Source organism: Ahaetulla prasina, chromosome 6, assembly GCF_028640845.1.
Source record: "Ahaetulla prasina isolate Xishuangbanna chromosome 6, ASM2864084v1, whole genome shotgun sequence".
Lineage (NCBI taxonomy): Eukaryota > Metazoa > Chordata > Lepidosauria > Squamata > Colubridae > Ahaetulla > Ahaetulla prasina.
The window spans coordinates 58,312,598-58,330,642 of NC_080544.1; the positions used below are offsets into that span (position 1 = coordinate 58,312,598).

At 40.3% G+C, this 18,045-nt stretch overlaps 1 protein-coding gene across 8 annotated transcripts in view; it reads left to right on the forward strand.

Annotated features, from left to right (window-relative positions):
• Nucleotides 1-18,045, forward strand: part of SH3PXD2A (SH3 and PX domains 2A) — a 285,932-nt gene that overhangs the window by 232,252 nt on the left and 35,635 nt on the right. For 7 of the 8 annotated variants that reach the window (XM_058187650.1, XM_058187649.1, XM_058187646.1 and 4 more), the window contains one exon: nt 17,312-17,425. In XM_058187650.1, the coding sequence (XP_058043633.1) occupies nt 17,312-17,425 (114 nt within the window). Of the gene's footprint in view, nt 1-52; nt 272-17,311; nt 17,426-18,045 lie in introns of those variants that run through there. The other variant, XM_058187648.1, reaches the window with a different exon arrangement.

Genomic DNA, 18,045 nt, shown 5'->3' on the forward strand with positions numbered 1-18,045 from the left:
GTTGTTTCCGTTCCTTGAGGCGTGGCTTCAAAACCAGAGAAGTTGTTTGAAAAAACTTAAGGAGCCAATCCTGAAAGAAAAATTGAAAGCAAAAGAGAGGGAGGGAGGGAGAGAGAGAGAGAGAGAGAGAGAGCAGGTTTAGCTTTGTAAGGTACTGCTTCCATCTTCTTCTCTGAGCTTGCTGGCCAAGAATAGAGGTGAGGAAGAGGTGTGTGAATGGGGGATGTTCAAGGAGCCCCTGGCTGCTTCAAGAAGTGGCGTCGGCAGTTTGGTAGGCTGTATTCTGCTCTTCTTTCTGCTATTTTAGTGTTGAGAGAAGGGGTTGGATGCAAACTGTGTAAAATAATGCTGATTGGACTCTGCAAGTTTCCTGATAACCTGCCCATAGAGTAAATTATGTTTTAGTCTGATTGCTAAAGAAATTAGCAAACTGGCTCATAATGGAGCTTTGTTTGGAGAAAACACATGGCACTACTTATTGAGTTGTCATATGGATCTAGTATTAAACATATTTGAACTGTTTGAACCATTGTAGTACTTTTGGATTCTTTGGGGCTGTAAAGTATCAATCGCTTACTATGTTTTTGCAGATTTTGTAATTATTAAGTTTGATTTTCATTCATTTTTACTGCATTGACAAAAATCTCCAAGTGACATAACTTACTAGCTTTTAGAATTTATATCTTAAGGTATTAAGGTACTAAGGTATAAGTTAACCCTAAATTACTAAGATTAAAGCCTCGCTTTAGACTCAAAAGTTGGATATCAGCCAACAATTTAATAACTTGAACTAAATCTAGCACATTTTACTCAGTGGTTGAGTAGTCCATATTAATAACATGATTTTTTGGAGGGTAATAGTTTTATCTTTCATGTATCAGTTTACTAGTTCTCTCAAAATTAATCCTGAGAATATGAAAAAAAAAGCTTTGCCTATAATTTTGATCAGCAGAAATGACGGGGAGTTTTCTGCTACAGTGTTGGTGGGATGGCACATGGAGCTACTGTTACATTTTTTATGGTAGATGTTGGCTGAAAAGCATTGCATTCAAAGTACATGAGCACTCCCTGGCTGAATCTGAACTGTTTACAAAACTGTTTATATAGTGAAGTGAGTAGACAGGTAAAAATCTGGAGGATGCATTTAAAGTAGTTTTGGAATGGTAATAAATATGTGTGTGGGGGGGAGAGGGAAACCAGGACAGATTGTTGAACATGCCTGCTTTCTCTATGTTCCTTGGCCATGTTAGGTAGTGGAACCCCTAATAATGTGGTTGCCGTTGAAATAAAATAATATTTGTGTTGTTATAAATATGCCTCTGTTTAGTGGACTCTTAGATAGCAGATAGGTACAAACCATGTTCAATTTAAGAAATAGTTTTATGAGAATGACAGCTTTACAATTGCACAACAGAAACTGCCATCTGAGCAAAATAAACTCTATTTCTATTCTATGATTATAGAATTTTCTGCATGCTTTCATTCCTATTTCATAAGGCTAAAGATATTTTATTTTTATATAAATATGTAAATATGTTATGAAACAACTCAAATGTAATCAAAAAGCCAATTTTCGGTATCCTTGCCAGATTCGTGAATAGTTCAAATAGATTTGTTTTTTATACCTCCTCATTTTTGATGCAGCAAAAATAAATAAAACACCAACTGAAAAATTCACTCCCATTTGAATTTGGTTGCATGGAAAAATGTCCAGGAAGAACAGAAAACATAACTGAAAATGTCATTGGAGGGAAAATATCTTTGGACTGCCTATTTAAGGAAGGATGATCTATTGCCAGCCATTTCCTGCAAATAAGTCTGGTCTCATGCAATTGTACATGGAAGACGCCTGAAGGCATTTTGCTCACACACAAAAGCATGCCTGACTAATGAATGGTCCATGATTTGTCAGGACTGAAGATATTTGCTTCATGACTAAAGCCAGTATATAGCTCCCTTTCTTCTTCTGACTTCCTTTTACTCCTTTTATTATATGATGGGATCTTCGTGAAATATAAAATGTCACAAATTCAAATGGTCCTGTTTCGCCGAACCTTGGAAATTAAGAACAAGAGTTTTAATTTCCTGCATGTTTGAGATTGGAGTGATGAAACTGCCTGACAAATTGGGCATTTCTTTTTGTAATTGTATCTGTTAAGATAAGAATGCTAATCTTTTTTGTGAATGTCTCTGCAAGATAGAAAATACCTGTTTAAAATACATCAAGTAATGCTATTTTTTCTGCCTTACACAAAGGTAAATCTATTTAGGGTATGAGTTGTCCAAGTTCCATGAGCGAATAGGTGGATGCAGAGTTTCTGTTATATCTGTTGTTCCCAAATACCACTATCATCATCAATGACTTATCCTACCAAGTTAGTATGATAGTTATGTAATACTACAGCTATCCCAAGATGCTTTGCAAAAAGAGTGCACACTTCCCTCATTCAATATCAAAGACCAAACTAATCGGCAGGTGATTGTTTACATATTTATTTTATTTTGCTGATCAACTAGCATACCTCTTTTATGTCAAATGAGTAATAGGTAGTAGGAATAACCTTGAGAAATAGGAGGAAGAACCACCACTAAGGCAATAGTCAGATAAACAAAACCTGAGCTTGAGGCAGCAATATAATTTGAGAAAGAATCTCATACATAACTGTCTAGTTCTCATGAAGATAAAGGGAGGGGGAGGTGCATTCAGTCTTGTAAGATTCTATTACTATAATATTACAATAGAAGTTGTATTAGCTTTTATAACTCTGGTTTCTTGTCTGGTCTGCCTCGAAGGATGACAGTGAGGTACTTTAATTCACAAGACTTAGGTCCTGTTTAAGATATGTAGTTCTTTCCTTCAAAAGAACAAAAAGTTTCATGGGAACAGCTTGAAGAGCTGTCAATCATCGTTGCCTCAATACCTCCCTCCTTTTAATGGTATCCAGGAATCATGTCATAAAAATTAAAATTTGCAACTGAAAGACAGGTGCTTTTTAAATAAAATAGCTTGAATTCTTAAGTGGGTGGGTCAAAGAATTCACAAAATCACTCTACATTGTCATTTTGACAACTGTGTTTCTCAATTCTTGCAAATAGGATGAAGACTATTGCTAACATAGTGTAAGCCACCCTGAGTCTTGGGAGAAGGGCGGGATATAAATGCAAATTTTAAAAAAAGGTCTCTTTTCCCCCCCCTCTAAATGGTTTGGCACAAATTTCAAAAATTTAACAACTAGAAAGCCTAGAGAGGGTATTTTGAAGAAACTGCTACTGAGCAGTTTCAAGTATTCTTGACTGGATGAGATGGACTATAATCTGACTAATGATAAGGCTGCTTCATATAATTTTTACCTTGCTTTCCTTTAGGCTTAAAGATATTATCTCTTTGATATCAGCTTCCATTTCCCAGTGTTTGAAGCAAGGGAACTTTCCCATAACTTGCTATCTCAGAATCTTTTATCCAGGGATAACAGGAATTTAATTTGGCACTTTATGCCAGCAAAGTGGGTATCCTGCCACAAAAATATGATTCAAAGTATTTGATTCCAAAACTTTTAAATAACGTAAGCTTTTATTTTAAGCTATTCATCCAAAGTAAAGATACAGATATAGTTCATACTTCTATATATATCTACAAAACTGAACTTAAGAAATCACAATAATCTTACTCTTTAACGATGGGAATTTCTAATAGTTTTCTTTGGGCTGGTATGTTACTAGTATGCAAAGGACACTCTTTTTTCATAGTCTAATCCTAGGATGGCATACTAGAAATGAAATACTCCAATGTCAGGAATGTGTTTAAGATCTAAAAATGGATTGAAGCAAAACATGAAAAAAAAAGTATGAAGCAAAGCATACTAGTGTTACAGATAAGATAGTCTGGTTATTCTAAATGGGACCATATTTTTTTGAAGGAAGCAAATGCAAAGACTTGTTCAGCCACTGTTTGTCTGTTGAAGTAATGGTGTTGCTAATGATGTTATAACAGATTCCACTGATATGTGAACGACAGTCTTATCTTCAGACTTGATTTCAGTTACAAATGTTGAAATTATTTCTAACCTTGAATGTAGTAATTCATTATAGATGAGGCTTTAATTGGTTTAAAATATAGAGGCCAAACATTTTCAAGTTGGTAATATGTGATACTTGTTCAGTGATGTCTCCACTGCCTTCATAATTTTCTGATTCAAAGTGCTGGTTGTTGTATATATGTGCCACAATAGCTTGAAACTTGGAAGGCTGCTTATTGCAACACTGGTCTTGAGATTAAATATCTGTATTGGAGGATTTGGAGGATTTCTCTTAATTCCATTGCAAGTCATTTTGTAATTCTGGACACCCTCCCAAATAAAATTCATTAGAATAATATTCATGTGACATTGTTCGGTATTTTTTTACCTTATATGTATCTAGACCAGGGCTATCAAACTCGCAGACCAGATCCATCACGCACTGGCAACACCCATGCCAGTTTAGCGAAGGGTTTCTACATCTGTCTCTTAGCCATGAAAGTTTGTATTTTCTTAGCTGATACTGTCCAATATTGTTTTGGGAAGAAACAGGAGGATGCAAGGTGTTAAGTTCGGGCAATGAAGAGGCAGGAGACCAGTGAGTGACAACAGCTCTTTAGTTTATAGTGAACCCAGCGAAAGATAACAGGCAAAAACCCCTCTTTAAATACTATTTTGGCTGAGGCTCCAACCAATCAGCAACGTGCTAGTTCCCGCCCAAACTTCCCTCCAAAAGTTTAAATACATTACACTCCTTCCCTCCCAGAACGCATTGTACCCATATTTACATAAAATTTGCATGTTATTTTTCCACGTAGTCACGCAGGTAGACAGGGCGTCTCCTAACTCTTTCTGACCTGCGCAATTCATTCTCTGGGAGTGAGTCGAGCTGGTCGGAGGGACTGATTGTTCCTCCCAGCTCCTCCTCTGGGCCGTCCGGCCCTGGATTATTGGCAGAGTCGTCCCTGCTGTCTTCAGGAGGAACCGGTTGGCGTCGCTGGACTTCATCGGATTCAGATAAATCCTCCGCTCGCCTCGGGTTTGAGTCAGCTGTAGATTCAAACATTTGGTAGTCAGGGCCTGGCTGTTTGGTTTCTGTATTACTTGGTATTCATTTTCTTAGTTGGTCTATGTGGTGTCTCCAAACCCGGCCATCCTCCATGTCTACTATATATGATTTCGGCCCGGTTATGCCTAGAATTGTCCCTTTTAACCATGTTGGGCCCTCGCTATAGTTGTGTGCCCATACTGGGTCACCCACTGACATCTCCCTAGTTTTTTCTTGGATACCCCTGTACCCATCTGGGGTGTAGGTTGGGTTTAGTCGGTCTAATGGGCACCTGAGTTTCCTGCCCATCAATAGCTCCGCTGGGCTGCGGCCAGTTGTCACACAGGGGGTTCTATGTTGGACTGCCAAGAAGGTATCGATTTTGGTTTGCCAATCGCCTGGACTTATCCTAGATAGTGCTTCCTTGGCGCTCCAAATGAAACGTTCTGCAAGTCCGTTCATCGCCGGGTGGAAAGGCGCCGAGAGGACATGTCTGATGCCCTCTCCCGCTAAGTACCCCTCAAACTGGTTTGCCGTGAATTGCGGGCCGTTGTCGGAGACTAGGGTGTCGGGCAGGCCGTGTGTTACGAATAGATGCCTCAGGACTGTGATTACTGCTTCGGCCGTCGTGGTTTTCATGAGGATGATTTCTAACCATTTTGAGTAGGCATCTACTACAATTAAAAAGGTCTGCCCATGGAATGGCCCAGCAAAATCTATGTGAATCCTGGACCATGGCCCCTGGGGTTTCTCCCACTCTCTAATTGGGGCTGTAGGGGGTAGTGGCCTTGACTCTTGGCAGGATTGGCATTTCCCTACCCTGTCGCTAATGTCCTTATCCATTAGGGGCCACCATACATAACTTCTCGCCAAACTCTTCATTCTCACAATCCCCAGGTGGCCCGCATGCAACAGTTCTAACACATTTTCGCGTAATTTTTCTGGGATAACCACTCTATCCCCCCATAACAGACACCCCCCTTGAACCGACAGTTCTGATCGTTTTTTCGTATAGTCTTTGAAATGCTCGCCCGGCGCAGCGGGCCATCCCCTTTGCACCCAACCGATTACAGTCCTTATTGTAATGTCCCTGTACGATGCCCTAGCCACTTCCTTAGATGTGACTGGGCCTGAGTCCAAAAGTCAATGAGCAAGACGGGTGTCCCCGGGGTCGGGTCTTCGATAGTTTCTGGTAAAGGGCACCTGCTAAGAGCGTCCGCATGCCCTAAGTCTTTTCCCGGGCGATGGAGCAGTTTGTAAGAGTATGCTGCCAGGAAGATAGTCCATCGGGTCAGCCTGGGTGAAAGTGCAACGGGCGTTGGGCGGTCGCCCGCTAGGAGTCCCAGTAGGGGTCTATGGTCCGTGACAATCTCGAAATCTCGCCCGAATAAGTATTCGTGGAATTTCTTCACCCCGGAGACTATAGCCAATGCCTCCCTATCTAGCTGGCTGTAATTCCTTTCAGCTGAGGACATTGTTCGGGAATAATACGCTATAGGGGCTTCTGTTCCATTCGGTAACCTATGGCTGAGCACAGCCCCCACTCCGTAGGGAGAAGCATCGCAAACTAGTACTAGTGGCAACGTGCCATTGTACTGGATGAGGAGGCTATCGCTGGACAAAAGGTTTTTTACCCCCTCAAATGCCTTAGCCTCCACTCTGCCCCAGGACCAAACAGCTTTCTTTGCTAGTAATTTATGTAGCGGTTCGGCTATTGTTGCCTTATTCTTTAAGAATACCGCATAGAAATTAACAAGCCCTAAGAATGCTTGTAATTCCGTTTTATTTTTGGGAGCTGGAGCCTTCCTGATGGCCCGTACCTTGCTCTCGGTGGGGTGGATCCCTTTCCTGTCTATTCGGTATCCCAGGAACTCTACTGACTCTACCCCAATTTGGCATTTGTTAAGCTTAACCTTAAGCCCAGCAGACCTGAAAATGCCCAATACCTTCCTTAGTTTTACCCCTAGTTCATCTAAGTTTTCTGCCGATACCAATACATCGTCGAAGTATGGTACCACCCCGGGTAGACCCTGTAACAGTCGTTCCATTAGGTTTTGGAACAGCCCTGGAGCCACACTAACTCCGAACTGGAGTCGCGTGCATTTGAAAGCACCGCGGTGCGTGACAATTGTCTGTGCCTCAGCTGTGCTGCTATCTACAGGTAGTTGCTGGTAGGCTTGAGCCAAATCGAGTTTGGCGAAAACCTGCCCTTGTCCTAACGAGTGCAGCAAGTGTTGCACTACCGGGACGGGGTATGCGCTTTTCTGCAATGCTTTGTTAAGCGTTGCCTTGTAGTCAGCACAAATCCGGACCGATCCGTCCGGTTTGACTGGGGTCACTATGGGTGTCTCCCATTTTGCATGGTCGACGGGGACTAGTATTCCCTGGCTTACTAGTTTGTCTAACTCCCGGTCAATCTTGGGCTTTAGGGCGAATGGGACCCTCCTAGCCTTTAACCGGATAGGGGCAACTTGTGGGTCTAAGTTGAAAGAAATAGGGGTCCCCACGTACTTGCCCAGGCAGTCCTTGAATATGTCCTCGAACTCCTTCAGTAGTTCATCCTTGAGGTTGACGTCGTTTCTGTAGACCCCGGTCACTCCCATGCCCAAAGCTCGGAACCAGTCCAGCCCTAGCAAACTCGGTAGAGTTCCATCTACTACGGTGATTGGCAGGGTCTTCTTGTGCTGTCCATACTTGACTTGGACGGACGTGACCCCTCGAACAGGGATCCGATTTCCCTGGTAGTCTTGCACTCTTAGCTTCTGGGTTTGTAGCTGGCGCTTAGCGATGGCTGGCAAGTCTCTCACGATGGTGTCCCAGGACATAATTGTGATTGATGAGCCGGTGTCTACTTCCATTTGGCACGGTACCCCTTCAATGTAAGTTTTGGTAAAAATCTTCTTTTCTAGTCGTGTCGATGCGTGGCCCACTCTCACAGTGGTCTGATTTAACTTCGCGCCCTTTTTGAATGGACCAATCCCCGGCCGCTTCGCTGCTCCGGCGCTCTGATTGGTCGGTTTGAATTTTTGGCGGGAAGGTAGGGGGGCTCGACAGGCCTGAGCTATGTGTCCTTTCTTTTCGCACCGCCGACAAACCGCGTCTTTGAACCTACAGTTTTGTCGTTGGTGTTGGCCCCCACAACTCACGCACTCGTCCCGGTCACCTCTCTCCGGCCTCCCGGTGTGGAAAACCTCTTCCTCTTCCTCACCTTCCGATTCGGCCTGGACTTCCTCGCTGTGGACCGGTGTTGTTTTCGCTCCGGCACCCTGCACGTTCGGCTTTTGCAAGGTTTCCGCCACTTTGGTGGACATCTCGTGAGCCCTGGCCTCGTCCAAGGCTATTGCCAAAGTCAGGTTGCTCCTAGACAGCAGCCGCCTTTGCAGTCGGATGTCCCTGACCCCACAAATGAGTTGTTCGAGTAAGGAGTCCTCCAAATCTCTGTACTCACAGTGGTTTGCGGCTTTCCTCAACGCAGCCATGTACACGCTTATCGATTCGCCCTCTCGCTGTACCTGTTGCCTCAACTCGAACCATTGGACGAACTTTGAGGGTACCGGTGCGTAGTGCGCTCGAAGTGTTGTTTGTAGTGTTTGCCATGGTACCGATTGTACCGGCGTTGGCTCTGAAAGTGACTCCGCGGTATCGAAAACCTCTGGACCGCAGTGGCTTAGGAAGTACGCTTGCTTCCGATTGTCCGAGACTCCTTGGAGTTCGTTCGCCTCGAGGAAACACTCAAAACGAGCTATGTACGACCCCCATTTCTCCTTGGCTGGGTCAAATGGTGCTGGCGGCATGTAGCTGGACATCGCTAACTATCCGCCCTTGAAACTGGCTGGGTTCGCGAATTCCTTTGCTCCTTCAGCTCTTTTCCCGATCTCACTGCCTCAAAATCCCACCTTCGTCGCCAATGTTAAGTTCGGGCAATGAAGAGGCAGGAGACCAGTGAGTGACAACAGCTCTTTAGTTTATAGTGAACCCAGCGAAAGACAACAGGCAAAAACCCCTCTTTAAATACTATTTTGGCTGAGGCTCCAACCAATCAGCAACGTGCTAGTTCCCGCCCAAACTTCCCTCCAAAAGTTTAAATACATTACACAAGGTGTAGACAGCCTTCACTTTTAGAAGAAAGGTGGGATTTAATAGTTACAATAACAGTAACAACTGGTCCTTTTTTCTATCTCTAAGCTTTATGTACAGTATATAGTTTTGCTGTCTTAAGTGTGTTGATTTGGTAGGTACAGAGAATTAAACTTTGTTCAAAAAAAAGAAAGCAGCAATTTGATACACTTTGCAGCTATTCTGATCATGTGCTAAAATAATTAGCTGATATGTAGAAATAAATGAGTATCTTGCATTAATAACTTTGCTTTCACTGTATGCGTGTTTTCCTCATGCAAGAGAACTAACAGCTGAAAAGGGGTTAATTCTGATGTGAACTTAACATTCAGGTGCAGTGTAATGTTATTCTTTCAAGGGTGCAGTTTCTGAATCATCCACCATGCTGTGTTATGATAAAATGCCATTAGTTTTAAGTACTTTGAAAAAAGTTCAGATGTCTAAACACTATTTGTCCAGTGTTGTTTTGAAACACAAAAATTAAAAGCAGAGCAGGGCCAATATGTAATAAACACATATACATCTAGTAATATTTAATAATAGTCTGAACCAACTTATTAAAACTTTCTTCTGTTTCATCACTCTTATTCTCTTTCTAAACTACAAGGAAGTAATAATGAATAGAGCAATTACTATTAATAGTAAGTTTTAGCAATTGCTGATAGAAGCATGGAAACATTTGGAATAGCTATTTGGCCTAAGGCATACATAACAGAATGGCTGGCATAAATCCCCAAAGAGACCAATTGTTAGACATGTTAGATTTAATTATTGATCTATTGCCCAAAATGCAAGGAACAGTTTAAACCTTCTCTATGCCTAGCTCCCTTATCTTTTTAAAAATGATAACATGTTCTTTAGTCAGCCCTTAAATTTTGGACAAGTAAACGTTCTTGAATGACAGACAAAAAGGATTATTCTGAAATGTAAACATATCCATTATGTGAAATTACTGTGTTTTGAAATTTCGTGTACTTCTTGAATGCATCTAAAATGAAAAATGTGTCCCTTTCATCAGTAAGGAAAAGGGAATATCAGAAAAGCCATCTATTTAAATAGGGTGAACTTGGACTGGAAGAATACTTTCTCTTGGACGAAGCTCAGCAGATGGACTTTATTTTGCATTGTTAAGAACTTTTGCATTGTCTATCACTGTGGTTTAAGAGGGAATGGTTTCCCCCACAAAACTTGTATAATTTAGTGACAATCTGGCTGAACAGCTGTAGAAGACTACTAGATTAGCTAAGCAATTTGTGAAGCCAAGAATGATTTTACCTTTTGACTTTGAATGTGTGTAGATTTGGAATGCGGACCTGCATTATAATTTTAATTTGTCTAATTCTGTAATTAAAAGAAGAAAATAGATCTGATGGCAGAGATATGTATTTAACTTAATTTTGGAGAATTGATGATATTTATCTTCAGTGGCTGTCATCAGCAGAAAAGCAGGAATGAGTTCCATAATTAATTGACCCATGGAGAAAAAAATATATATAATCCCCAGTAGCTGGTTTTTGTTTTTATTTTTTTGTTTTGTTTTTGTTTTGCTCAGGTCCTGTGTGGAGAAAGAACGAGAGAGAAAGAACAAATAAAAAATATATTGGTTTCTGAAAAATTAGATCCTTGCTTCTTACCTAGACAATTTTGCTTAAATGGCTACACAATTTAGGAAAGATGAAGGAACAGGCAGTTGACCTGATGTTTATTTATTGAGAACTTTTTCCCTGATGGAGATGCAATGTTGTAGGCAAGCAGAATGGTCCAAACTAACTACTGTGTGGTATGTAGCTAATTGTGGCATATGGTTCCAATCAGGGCATAGGCAATAAGAATTTGTGGTTCATAAGAACATGTTTATGGGAAGCTGTAATTTAAACAACACTTCTTTTTATGTATGCCCCTAATTGTTCTTCAGTAGTTCGGGGTTAGGAAAAATAAAAGTATCAAAGTCTTGTGAAACTACAATCCATAGCAGCCTTAGCCAGCATGCCATTGGTGAGAACAACTATGGCTTTTAGTAAGGCCTGCAAGGCCACAGATCTCACATCACTATAAAAGAGAGAGCTTCAGAACAGAGATCTGTGTATAACTTGTAGAAAGTTTTGAGGTGGTATATACATTAGTACTGGTGGAGTTAGACTTCAGCATTATCAAGAAAGCTAATTCTGGTCTTAAAAGTTTTCAGTTGTAAGCAGTTCATTTCAAAGTGTTAAAAATGATGACTAGCATTTCAGAGCTTCAATAACAGTGCCTTTTGTTTAACCTGAACAAAGCAAATGTGATGCCTACTTATGTATTTATTGGGGCAATTGGAAGTCAACCTGCAAGGCAGATGTTTGCAGTATGTATCCATTTAGGCTGGATTTTTGTGTTCTGTTGAATGCATAAAATTAATCTGATTCCCATGAGTTTACTTATGTTGAATGGTTTATAAAATTCTCGCCATAAAGTTCAGATTAGTTGTCCCTCTGTTCAGCATTTGGTTTTGAGTTTAGCTTCAATTGATTTTGTCTTTAATCGGTTGCACACATACACAAGTGCTTCCCAACTTATCCCAGATATTAGTTCTGCACTTTTTTTAAAAAAGGCTTCTTGTATTTTGCAGTATGTGAATATTTAATTGACTATTTATAAACTTTTGAATTTATTCAATAAGAAATCTAACTTCAATATACTTCCTGAAGTTGCAAACGTTAATAATACTCTGTTTAGAAAAATAGACCCGTCAGGTTCCCCACTTTAGTATTAATACTTTTCATTATGTGCTGCTTTTAAAAAGTGTGTCTAGATGCTCTCATTGTACTAATGTAAATTAGATCTTTCCGCATTGATTTACTGTATATGGCCCGACTACTTGATGAAGTTCTAAGATAATTGATCCTAAGCTTTATTCCAAATCCCAATTATGCTTTCTGTTAATCAACTTCTTATGATTATTTCTTGACAGTATTCTAATTTGGATGAGAAAAAAAATAGTAATACTGACATGTCTGTTAGCAAGTTTAGATCTGTAGTTGTGTTGCTGAATGAGTCCAAGACCCACAGTGCAATTGTCATGTCAAGAAGCAGAAATTCAAAGAGTATCATTACAACAGAAAAAGCTATTGGAGCAAAACAAGATTGCACAGAGCCTGCTCCTTTATATGAAAGTAATCCCAGTGTAATTGCATATCTTTAGAGACTGATTTTGTTATGGAGTTCTAAATCATAAAGATTACTAATTCTTTCTCTCTCCTTTCCGCTGGACCTCTAAAATAGTCTTACAATAGAGTGGAAAGAAAAGAATTTTTCCTATAGGTCAGAAATATTTTGTCTCCCAAAAGTGCTCTGCGTTCCTGAAAATCAGGATGGAATGGAAAAACTTGTCTATTTAAGAGATATAAGTTGGTTTTGATCTGAGTTGAAAATGGCTTTTAGCTCTTTTCCAACTTGGTGCATTTGAGAACTATATAAAAAACCAAAATGTGGAGTAAAATGAAAGACTTAAGTTTATGGGTTTTCAGTTCTAACTATAGTACAGACCTTCTCACTCATCCAACATTTGCTTATGAAGAACAATTCATAGGACCATTTCCATCTAATTAGGATCAGATGTACATCAGCTTCTGGTCTATTTACTTCTCTGCTATAATTACAAATGTATGTCCAACTCATTCTGCCTCTTGTCCTTTCTATCGCTAAAAAAATCCTCATTTTGAGCAGCAAACTATGTGAAACTGTTTTGAAATGAAGTGGCTCTGTCAATTATCTTTCTAGTATTATTTTGTATAGTCAGCTGCCATGGGTGAATATCATATTGGGAGAATCTCTTTCCTACTGTGTAGCAATCTAATTAAATTTAAATTCTCCAACTGAGAAAAACAGATTAAGCTTTGGAAAACTTTGCTTCTTGGGGTTATGGTATAATTTGTACTGTTTATTTTTTATTCTTTTTGAAACAATTGAGAAGTGTGAAATTGAATTTAATAATAATCTCATATATTATAGGTGAATTGGAAACCCGTAGTGCTGAATATTGAGGCATATACATTCTTACAATTGTAGATTTGAGGACTTAAGAACTTGAAAAATTACAAGTGATAAGGGTAAATGAAAGGGTAACCTGCAGAAGATAAGGGTACCAGGATAAAAAGTGATGTACATTTGACTAATACAAATATAAATGTGTAACAATGCTTATGATTTTAAAAAGTATGGCAACAACAGAAAAACAATGAACGGGCAGGGAGACACAAAGTCAGATATCTACATGCATTAATTTCAGTGTTTTTATAACAGCCAGGGACATTAGAAATAGTTTCGAAAATCGGTCCAACAAAGCTGCAAAATAGACCTTACAGACCTTTCAGTTCTTTTCAAAATGGTTGGAGGTAGTCAGTCTCAGAGTGCCTCCCTTAGATTTAAGAGACCATGGTCTGTTTTTTGTTACTCCTGCAATTTCAACTATGACTTCCTTACCTGCAGTGGCAAGGAGCCTTGGTGTTACTTTCACATTTATTGATGACACCTTATACAAATAGTTCTCTTTGTCTTAACAAAACTTTTATTCTGCTGATCTCTAGGGAGAGGAAATAAATGGAAAGCCTGAGAGATGAAATGGAAAACCATAGGATCGGCCTAACTTGGGGGGTGGGGGAAGGAGTGGAGCTCATAAGTGGGACTGAAGGTAGAGTCACTCAGTGTAGTAGTGCCAAAACAATTCAGACTCAAATGTGCTGCAAGCAGAAAAAGGGGATTAAAAATACTGATAATCAAATTAATATAAATTTAAAGGCATGCACTCTTATGCTCTGTGTTTTATTTATACCAGCTGCAAACTATTCTCTGAGTTTCATAGTGAAGGAATGCTAAAGCACAATAGTGCCAAAAATCAGTCAGGTAGGCGAAATTATTAAGTATAATAATAGTTTGCTTCTGACTATATGTAAATGTTTTTGAATAAGTGTTGCTGTTTATCTGCACAACCAACTTTTTCTTCTCCTCGCACCATGTATTTATTATAGAGACCACTACATACCATGAAATAAGATACATGAGGTATTCCTCACAATTATCCAGGCCTTGTTTTCCAACTATGTCCCAACTGCTCCTCTTCATTTATGGGCCAATTGTTTCTATCCCTAGACAAAAAGGTAGAAGATAAATCAGATAATAAACAATAGTTCTTCATATTCATATTCATTCTTGTGACTTAATTTATAATAATAAAGGGCTAGTGTTGGGAAATGTGTATGTGAAAGGAGGGAATTTTAAACTAGAAGGTCCATATTATTCCTCATCTCTCAATTGAATAACTGTAAGAGCAGATATTATCCAATTCATAATTCACAAATTACTGATCAATGTACATATTAAACAAAGTAATCAAAAGATATATTTTACTTCTCAATAATAACACTTTTCTATTTATTTATTTATTTATTTATTTATTTATTTATAATTTAATTTCTATACCGACCTTCTCCCGAAGGACTCAGGGCGGTTTACAGCCACATTTAAAAGACAAAGTATCAACAACAAGTTTAAAACAGAATTAAAAACAAATATTTAAAGGCCGAATCAAACTAAAACGGTCAAAGACCGACATAAAACCCATTTAAAATTACCATTAAAATTACACTTAGGCCAGTCCCGCACGATGAAATAATAAAGTCTTTCGTTCCCGTTTGAAGGTCCGGAGGTCGGGGAGTTGGCGTAACCCTGGAGGCAACTCATTCCAAAGGGCCGGGGCCGCCACAGAGAAGGCTCTCCCTTTGGGGGCCGCCAACCGATATTGTTTGGTTGACGGCACCCTGAGGAGGTCCACCCTGTGGGAGCGCACAGGTCGTTGGGAGGCTATCGGTGGCAGAAGGCGGTCTCGTAAATAGCCCAGTCCTAAGCCATGAAGCGCTTTAAAGATGGTAACCAGCACCTTGAATTGTACCCAGAAGGCTACCGGCAGCCAGTGAAGGCTGTGCAGGATAGGTGTTATGTGGGAGCAACGAGGTGCTCCCTCTATCACCTGCGCAGCCGCATTCTGGACTAGCTGGAGCCTCCTTGTGCTCTTCAAGGGGAGCCCCATGTAGAGAGCATTGCAATAGTCCAGGCGGGAAGTAACGAGGGCTTGGGTGACTGTGCATAAGGAGTCCCGGTCTAAGAAGGGGCGCAACTGGCGAATCAGGCAAACCTGATAAAATGCTTCCCTGGCGACGGCCGTCAAATGTTCCTCTAAAGACAGCCGATCGTCCAAGAGAACACCCAAGTTGCGCACCCTCCCCCTGGGGGTCAATACTTCACCCCAACAGTCAGCGATGGCGTAAGCTGACTGTACCGGGACGCCGGAACCCACAGCCACTCTGTCTTGGAGGGGTTGAGCTGGAGCCTGTTCCTCCCCATCCAGACCCGCACGGCTTCAAGACACCGGGCCATCACCTTGACGGCTTCGTTGGGGTGGTTCGGGGTGGAAATGTACAGCTGAGTATCATCAGCGTACAGATGGTATTCCACCCCGAAACCACGGATAACCTCACCCAGCGGCTTCATATAGATGTTGAACAGGAGAGGTGAGAGAACTGACCCCTGTGGCACCCCACAAGTGAGGCACCTCGAGGTCGATCTCTGCCCCCCTGCCAACACCATCTGCGAACGGTCAGAGAGATAGGAGGAGAACCACCGATAAGCAGTGCCCCCCACCCCCAATCCCTCCAACCGCCACAGCAAGATACCATGGTTGATGGTATCAAAAGCCGCCGAGAGATCTAAAAGGACCAGGACAGAGGAACATCCCCTGTCCCGAGCCCTTCAGAGGTCATCCACCAACGCGACCAGAGACGTCTCCGTGCTGTATCCAGGTCTGAAACCGGACTGGAACGGGTCTAGATAGACAGTTTCCTCCAGGTATTGAGGAAGCTGATATGCCACCACACTCTTAACAACCTTCGCTAAAAAGCGAAGGTTGGAGACTGGACGATAGTTCGCCAATACAGCTGGGTCCAGGGAAGGCTTCTTGAGGAGGGGCCTCACCACTGCCTCTTTCAAGGCGGTGGGGAAAATGCCCCCCAACAAGGAAGCGTTGGTAACTCCCAGGAGCCAGCCTCGTGTAACCTCCCGTTAATGGTGAATGAAACAGAAAGAACCTGCCAAAAGTTAAAGACTGCTTTTAACACTGGAGTTTAAGAAAGATTATAAATTGCATTTGAATGGATTTTAGTCAGCTAAAGTGGAAATCAGTTTTCTGGATAAATATTTGTTTGTTTTAGAGAATAAGCATCTGTTTTTAGGAATGGAAAAATATCTAATTCCACAAAATTTTGTGGGGGGGGGTGCGTGCGCAGGTATGCCTTGAATCAGTCTTGACTCCTAGCAACTGACTGGACAAAGTCCCTGCAGTTTTCTTTGCAAGATTTTCAGAAGTGCCATTGCCTTTTTCCTAAGGCTGAGGGATTGTGACAAGCCCAAAGATTTTGTGCCTAAAATGGGATTAGAATTCACAGTCTGGTGGTTTTGAATTCCATGAAATACAGAATATAAAAATAACACTTAGAAAATAGTATAGAGTACCCACATTTCCATTTCATTTATGTACTTGAACCTAAATACTTTCAAGTACTTCAACAGTATTTAAACATTCACAGATACAATTAATTTGGGCTAAACTGATTTCTGAACATGCACATAGCAACTTAACTTGGAAAAATTCTGTATGGATTCTGCTATATTCATTCTTGGCAACTTATTCACTCCTTTTTCAACTGCAGCATGTGAGCTATAGAAAATATTCAATGATAAATTTGTCACATAACTAAAGGCAAGCTATCACTTTCCAGATTCCCTTCTCCTCCTCATATGTCTATTAAATATTTGAATTCCAGATTAACAGTTTATCTCAAACACAAATTCTCGAACCCTTCATATGCCAGCAAGGAATCTCAGGAAGGCTTCCAGCAATACTTCTGGAGAGGAACAAACAACCCACAGGGTTTTTTTAATCTCTCTGTAGAGCCTTAAAAGTGAAATACATAAAAATAGTTTCCAGCAGATTCTATGATAGCTATCTGGCTTCTATATTTTCCTCTGTTATCAATTTTACCCCATGATGATGGTTTCTAAGAACTTGCTTGTTTATAACAACAATTTTGCTATATCCTTACAGGTTGGTGGTTTGTAAGTACTTCAGAAGAGCAAGGCTGGGTCCCTGCAACTTATTTGGAATCCCAAAGCGGAATTAGAGATGATTCTGAAATTAACATGTCCAAAAGAGGAGAAGGTAAGAAAACCTGATGTTCTTTCAGGTACTTTTCGGCATTCAAATATAGTGCAGCTGAAAATTGGAGAAGCAAGGAAGTGTAAAAATTTATTACTGTGATCTAGAGCTTCTTGATTATAAGAATGGAGTCCATAAGGAATAGAAGAAATATTCATTTTTTGAATTATACAGAAAAATTTAGAAAGTGTAATAAAGGCATTCAACATAAATGTTAATTCTGTATGATAATAGCAATGCAAAACTTCTAGCAATTAGCTGGAATAATTATAACAGTGATATATATTAGTAATGTATTCCTATTAATTAGCAAGAGATTTAGGATCCAATAATTTCTTACTCCAATTTTCTCTTTAATTTCTTATAGTTGGAAGGGTCTATGCATAATGTCTATAAAACTCTCAATTTTAAAATATTTTTAAAATGAAATACATGCTTAATCGTATGCAATGTAAAGGTTATTGTACTTTTGTTCTATTTCACAAGCATTTTTGTCTGATTACAGTATGCTATAAAATCTGGCAAATACCCATTTTCCAAAAAGTGCTTTTAGCTAACCTCCTTTGAATGGTGCTAACTGAATCCACCTATTCCCATGTATTTGCTCCATTTTAGCATATATT